This window comes from Vulpes lagopus, chromosome 10 (genome assembly GCF_018345385.1).
Source record: "Vulpes lagopus strain Blue_001 chromosome 10, ASM1834538v1, whole genome shotgun sequence".
In the NCBI taxonomy this organism is placed as follows: Eukaryota; Metazoa; Chordata; class Mammalia; order Carnivora; family Canidae; genus Vulpes; species Vulpes lagopus.
The window spans coordinates 72,182,151-72,189,921 of NC_054833.1; the positions used below are offsets into that span (position 1 = coordinate 72,182,151).

At 39.0% G+C, this 7,771-nt stretch overlaps 1 protein-coding gene across 1 annotated transcript; it reads left to right on the forward strand.

Annotated features, from left to right (window-relative positions):
• The first annotated feature begins 336 nt into the window (after positions 1 to 336).
• On the forward strand, positions 337 to 832 carry LOC121500922 (60S ribosomal protein L29-like). Its single transcript, XM_041773020.1, has one exon. It carries the CDS (start codon positions 344 to 346, stop codon positions 830 to 832), a length of 489 nt encoding a protein of 162 aa, XP_041628954.1. The 5' UTR covers positions 337 to 343.
• The last annotated feature ends 6,939 nt before the right edge of the window (positions 833 to 7,771 follow it).

A 7,771-nucleotide genomic window follows, 5' to 3' on the forward strand; every position in this document is an offset into this window, starting at 1 on the left:
CTCCAGGATCGCGCCCTGGGCCAAAGGCAGGCGCCAAACCACTGCGCCACCCAGGGATCCCCGATATTTTTATTTACTTTTGGGATTTAGTTATAGGGGGGCTCATTCCAGAAAAAAAATTGAGATGCTTAATCTCACAGTTGAGAGGTTGGACGGCTCTCAATTAAAGGACTAGTATGAGGGTACTGGAACTCCCACTCAAGCATTTTGACTCCAGAGCCCATGTTTTTTTCCCACTATACTTGACAGTCTTCTGTTACAATATGACAATGAATCAAAATACATGGATTTATTTTAAAAGCACATCATGGGCGCTCGGGGAGCCAAGGGCTTTGGTGCAGACATGGCCAAGTCCAAGAACCACACCACCCATAACCAGTCACGAAAATGGCACAGAAATGGCATCAAGAAACCCCGGTCACAAAGATACGAATCTCTTAAGGGGGTAGACCCCAAGTTCCTGAGGAACATGTGCTTTGCCAAGAAGCACAACAAGAAGGGCCTGAAGAAGATGCAGGCCAACAATGCCAAGGCCATGACTGCGTGTGCTGAGGCTATCAAGGCCCTTGTCAAGCCCAAGAAGGTTAAGCCCAAGATCCCAGAGGGCGGCAGCCACAAGCTCAATCAGCTTGCCTACATCGCTCCTCCCAACCTCGGGAAATGTGCTCGTGCCCGCATTGCCAAAGGTCTTAGGCTCTGCTGGCCAAAGGCCAAGGCCAAGGCTCAAACCAAGGCCCAGGCTGCAGCTGCGACCCCGGGTCCGGCTCCTGCTTCTATTCCTGCGACGCAGTCTCCCAAAGGTGCCCAGGCCCCCACAAAGGCTCCAGTGTAGAGGCTTCTGCCTGCCAGTGTGAGGACAGAAGGACTGGTAAGACCCCTGGGCTTCTGTCTGCATGGGCCTGGTGTCCTCCTGTGTACAAATATGTACAAATAAACCTGCGGCAGGATCTGTCAAAAAAATAAAAATAAAAATAAAAGTACATCATGTTTAATGGAATGGAACAGATTCCAGACACATTTAAATTCTTAGAAGAATTTATCATAAGTTGGCATTATTTTCATGGTCCTGTGTGTTCATATCTTGTAAAATTACCTCAAATTATTTTAGGAAGTAGGAAAAATATAAACAAGGAATGAAAAAAATGAATCCATGAAGTTAATAATATATTTCAAATTTGAAATAATATAATACTTAGGGGGAGAATACTTGTACACATTTTGTTGGAATAATCAACCATAGTATAGTACTGAAAATTAGTCACCCATATTTCACACTCAATATTGCAAAAAAAAATTTCCAGGAAAGTTAAAATATTAGTTTGCTTCATAGTAGGCTCTTAAGAGATATTCATTAATTGAATAAATATCTTTAAAAAATTAGAGTTCCTGGTGGGTTCATAGGTGATTTCTGGTTCCAACAATTTATAAAAAGAATTGTATTCCATGACCAAGTGGGATTTATTCCAGATGTGTATGTAAAGCTGGTTCAAAGTTCAAAACTCAAGGAATGAAATCCATTATATCAACAGGCTAATATAGAAAAAATATGATCAATAGATGCAGAAAAAGCATTTGACAAAATCTAACATCCATTCACGATAAAAAAAAAAAAAACCTCTCAGTAAATTAACAATAGAGGGGAATTTACTCAACTTGATGAAGAATATCTGAAAAAAACCTACAGCTAACTTCATACTTGTGGTGAGAAATTTAAAGCTTTCCTATGAAGATCAGGAACAAGGCGAGGATGTCTTTCTTCACTATTCCTTTTTCAACACTGTGCTGGAAATCCTAGCTAATGGAATAAGAAAAAAAGGAAATAAAAAATACACTGATTGGGGAGGAAGAAATAAAACTGTCTTTATTCACAGATAACATAATGGTCTATGTAGAAAATTCCAAAGACTCAAAACAAACAAACAAAACAACCCCCCACCCCCACCGGGCCCGGAACTAATAAAGCAATTATAGCAAGGCTGAAGGATGCAAGGTTAAGATACAAAAGTCATTCATGTTCTTATATATCAGTAAGTGGGACAAGTAGAATTTGAAATTAAAAGCACAATATCATTTACATTAGCACTCCAAAATTAAACACTTAGGTATAAATCTAACAATACATGAGACATATACAAAGAAAACTACAAAATTCTGATAAAAGATACCAAGGAAGAACTAAATAAATGAAGAGATATTCCATGTCATGGATAGAAGGAGGCTTTTTAGGGCAGCAAAACTACTCAGTAAGATTCTATTATGATGAAGACATGTTATAGAATAGGCAACACCAAGAGTGGATCTTAATGTAAAATATGGACTTTGGGTGATAATGATGTGTCTGTGGAGATTCATCAATTATAACAAATGTGCCACTGTTGTGGGGGAATTTTGATAAAGGGCAAAGTTACAGCTATGGAGGCAGATGGGATATGGGAAATTCATGTGCCTTCTGCTCAATTTTGCTGTGAACCCAAAATTACTCTGAAACAAAAAGTAAAATTAAAAAAGAATTTTCTCTCTGTGTGTCTCTCATGAATAAATAAATAAAATCTTTTTAAAAATAAAAAAATAATTTAAAAAATTTTAAAGTTATGGGAAGGAAAGGAAGCTATACATTAATCCCAAATGTGGAAGAGGGATTCATGGAGGTGATCCGAGACAAGGTGGATTTGAACGGATGTGCACTTTAAACATTTGCACAACAAAATGTCTCTGGTTTTCAGTCTAGCTGCCCTTCCTAAATTCTTTCCAGTGGCAGAGGAGTTGCTAATCTGATTGGACTAGGACAGGCAATGGGCTGTTCTTACCAGAAAGTGATGTTACTGTGTATACCTGTAGTTATACATCCAATATTGCTGCCAGCCTGCTTTCCCTTCTTTTCTTTTTTAAAAAAGATTTTTATTTATTTATTTATTTATTTAGACAGAGAGAGACAGAGAGTGCACAAGTAGGCAGAGAAACAGGCAGAGGGAGAGGAAGAAGCAGGCTCTCTGATGCGGGGCTTAATCCCAGGACCTCGGGATCATGACCTGAGCTGAAGGCAGATGCTTAACTGACTGAGCAACCCAGTGCCCCTCATTTTCTTTTCTTTGTCCTTTATGTAACAGGAGGGTTTGCCTTTGCCTGACACATCAGGTTCTTCTCTAACTTGCTCCATATCCATGGTAAGCTTTCAGTCTCATACTGCCTTCTTGTTTTAGGAACACTGTGGCAAAGTGTGGCCCTTAGTGCCAGACCCAGCTATATTTCCTTCTACCATTTCCTGCTTCCAAGACTATATAAAATATAGGAACTTTTCTTTTTTCTTTTTCTTTCTCTTTCTTTCTTTCTTTCTTTTTTTCTTTCTTTCTTTCTTTCTTCTTTCCTTCTTTCTTTCTTTCTTTCTTTCTTTCTTCTTCTTCTTCTTCTTCTTCTTCTTCTTCTTCTTCTTCTTCTTTTCTTCTTCTTCTTCTTCTTCTTCTTCTTCTTCTTCTTGTTCTCTTCTTTTTTTGAGGTGTCATGGCTTCATCGCTTCTGGCCTCTCTTCTCTCAAATGGAGACTAAAGCTCTGCTCTGACTCAAAGTTAGGCAGTTGTGCAGATACTCATTCAGAAATGGATATATGAAGGGAATAAGAAGGTGAGTTCTATGTATGGAGACTTCCTCCACAATCACATCTGTTCGACCCATCCACTCTGGCCACAGACCTTCCCCTTGACTCAAGCTGGACCATTCAGAGCTCTTTCCTGGGATTTTTCCAACTTGTACTGGGATAGGAATACTGTTATATGCCCATGGCCTTGCAATGTGACTCTAAAGCCATTTGTAGCCATGTTCCCCATCATGTGACTGCCATAGAAGAATGAAGTTAAGAATTATAGACAAGCAGAATCGCTTGATAGGTCCCTAGAAATGTCAAGACACAGCTTCTAGTTAGCTTCAGCTTTTCTTAGTTTCATTAGTACATGACATGCATCAATTCACTTTTCTGCTTATGCCTTTTCAAGTTATGTTCCTGTCATTTGCAACCTAAAGGGTTTTGACTCTTAGAGAAATTGGAAACCTGATTCACCAGGTTTGTGTGACAAAGTAAGCATGGTCATCAAAATGGGAATAATGTGGGCTTAATACTCGCTGTTAGAGAAAATGCTAACAGAAGATCCCAGATAAGGCTAATTAATCATAGGTTCACAGAAATAAATTTAACAGACGTCCCACTAAAGTTTATATCTGCATAACCCCAAACATACCAGCTCTGGTACACAGAGGCTTAATGTGAGCCACTGCACTATAGAATCATATCCTCTCATCCATTTCCAGACCCAAATAATCTTCCAGGCCCTCAGAATTTCCAGGAACCTACTACAACCTCCTCTGTGCCTACTATGAATCTCCTTTCCCCAAAATGATATGTAGCCTATGTTACTATGCATTCAAAAGAGAGAAATATCCACATTTGGGATTAGGGGGTAGAGCACTATTGGATTTAGGCTCCAAACCCTCACTGCTTTGTGGCTACCCATAAACACCACTATGGATATTATGGGATCAGATGGTCTGAAGCTGAGTTCTAACTGAGTTCACCTCATAGATGGTTCAGTGCAACTTGCATCCATTTATAAGGTAATTTCCCTAGTCCTGATCTCAAACAAATATCCTGGCCATTGAACTTCATACTGGATCCCGGATATAGCTATCATAAGGGGAAAAGCCAAGATGTTAGAGATCCTCCTCCATCACAAAGAAAACACCAAAACAATATAAATCTCTTGGAGAGTTGCAAAGTGTAGTAACATTAAAAGAAAAAATTACCCTTTGTTACTGGGCTGAAAGTTGATCGCATATTTTTAGCTTCTCTACAATCATTCACTCATTTTATTTTCTTACTTAGATCCTGGGTTTTGCAGCCACATTAATTTCTCTTCACTTGTTTTTTTTTTTTAAATATTTTATTTATTTAATTGTGAGAGACACACAGAGAGAGGCAGAGGCATTGGCAGAGAGAGAAACAGAGGGAGAAGCAGGGTCCCAGAGGGAAACCTGATGCAGGACTCAATCACAGGACCCCGGGATCACAACCTGAGCCAAAGGCAGATGCTCAACCACTGAGCCAACTAAGTGTCTCTCTCTACGTATTTTTTGATATTGTTTTAGTGTGTTAGTTATGTTTGGTATTTGTTTATGAGCTAGTGGTTTTAAGATTTCTCTTCTTTTAAACTATATTTAAAAAAATAAACATGCGGGGATCCCTGGGTGGCTCAGAGGTTTGGTGCCTGCCTTTGGCCCAGGGCGAGGTCCTAGGGTCCTGGGATCGAGTCCCGCGTCAGGCTCCCTGCATGGAGCCTGCTTTTCCCTCTGCCTATATCTCTGCCTCTCTCTATGTCTATCATGAATAAATAAATAAATAAATAAATAAATAAATAAATAAATAAAAATCTAAAAAAAAAAAAAACTAAACATGCACAATAAAAATCTTCTTATTCCAACATATAAACAGAAAAGAAAATGTTAGGGAAAATAATAGTCTTGAATATTTAATGACATGAGTCAATAGGGCCAATGAGAGCTGGCATATACCTGAGTTGTATATCAGTGAACCTCTGCCTGCTAGTCAGTTTCATCTTAAGGACTGTTTAGAAATACAGTTTTAAAATAAGTGCTTAATATAGAATGTGAAGGGAAAAAAGATCCTGTCAAATATTTCAGGTTTTGGAAAATCTTACTTGCTTAGTTAATCTATTTATCCAGGTAAGAAAATCTGTGTTTTAAAGCCATCATTTAAAAAAAAGATTTTATTTATTGATTCATGAAAGACAGAGAGAGGCAGAGACATAGGCAGAGGAAGAAGCAGGCTCCCTGTGGGGAGCCTGATGTGGGACTCAATTCCAGGACCCCGGGATCATGACCTGAGCTGAAGGCAGATGCTCAACCACTGAGTCACCCAGGCATCCCTAAAGCTGTCGTTTTTTAAAGATGATTTTGTGGATTTATAAAATTCTAAATAAAATATTAGTTTTACTTTTTTTTTAAATTAATTTTTATTGGTGTTCAATTTACCAACATACAGAAAAACACCCAGTGCTCATCCCGTCAAGTGTCCACCTCAGTGCCCGTCACCCATTCCCCTCCAACACCTGCCCTCCTCCCCTTCCACCACCCCTAGTTCGTTTCCAAGAGTTAGGAGTCTTTATGTTCTGTCTCCCTTCCTGATATTTCCCAACATTTCTTTTCCCTTCCTTTATATTCCCTTTCACTATTGTTTATATTCCCCAAATGAATGAGAACATACACTGTCCTTCTCCGATTGACTTATTTCACTCAGCATAAGACCCTCCAGTTCCATCCACGTTGAAGCAAATGGTGGGTATTTGTCGTTTCTAATTGCTGAGTAATATTCCATTGTATACATAAACCACATCTTCTTTATCCATTCATCTTTCGATGGACACCGAGGCTCCTTCCACAGTTTGGCTATTGTGGACATTGCTGCTAGAAACATCGGGGTGCAGGTGTCCCGACGTTTCATTGCATCTGAATCTTTGGGGTAAATCCCCAACAGTGCAATTTCTGGGTCGTAGGGCAGGTCTATTTTTAACTCTTTGAGGAACCTCCACACAGTTTTCCAGAGTGGCTGCACCAGTTCACATTCCTACCAACAGTGTAAGAGGGTTCCCTTTTCTCCGCATCCTCTCCAACATTTGTGGTTTCCTGCCTTGTTAATTTTCCCCATTCTCACTGGTGTGAGGTGGTATCTCATTGTGGTTTTGATTTGTATTTCCCTGATGGCAAGTGATGCAGAGCATTTTCTCATGTGCATGTTGGCCATGTCCATGTCTTCCTCTGTGAGATTTCTCTTCATGTCTTTTGCCCATTTCATGATTGGATTGTTTGTTTCTTTGGTGTTGAGTTTAATAAGTTCTTTATAGATTTTGGAAACTAGCCCTTTATCTGATATGTCGTTTGCAAATATCTTCTCCCATTCTGTAGGTTGTCTTTTAGTTTTGTTTAGTTTTACTTTTTAAGAATGTATCAAAATAATTCTAGAAATTGCCTCTAAAATGGAAGAGATATAAATAACAAGGCAGTTATTGAAAAAAATGACTATTTAGTGGAACATTGTCCACTAGCAGTTACAGTGAAATAACTGAAGTGGTATAGTATTAATTCAAAGACAAATATAAAGTTAGGAAACAGAGAATATGCTCCAAATGAAAGAACAGATGAAACCTCAGAAAAGGAACTAAAGGAAACTGAGATAAGCAATATGCCTGATAAAGATTTTTTTTTTAAATTTTTTTATTATTGTTATTTATTTATGATAGTCGCAGAGAGAGAGAGAGAGAGAGAGGCAGAGACACAAGCAGAGGGAGAAGCAGGCTCCATGCACCGGGAGCCTGACGTGGGATTCGATCCCGGGTCTCCAGGATCACGCCCTGGGCCAAAGGCAGGCGCCGAACCGCTGCGCCACCCAGGGATCCCCGCCTGATAAAGATTTTAAAGTAACTATCATAAATCATCATAAAGATGCTCACTGGACTGGAGTGGAAGAACTCAGTGAAAACTTCAACAAAGAGATAGAAAGTATTTAAAAAAGAACCAATCAGAGTTGAAGAATACAATAACTGAAATAAAAAATACACAGAGGGAATCAACAGTAGATTAATGGGTGCAGAAGAATGGATCTGTGATCTGGAAGACAGAGTAATGAGAGGAATCCAACCTGAATAGCAAACAGAAAAAAGAGTTTTTAAAAATGAGGATAGGAAAAAAAAAAATGAGGATAGGGATTAAG

What these genes read in the sequence shown, in the direction of transcription:
- LOC121500922 (XM_041773020.1), top strand. Translation starts at nt 344, where the DNA reads ATGGCCAAGTCCAAGAACCACACCACCCATAACCAGTCACGAAAATGG.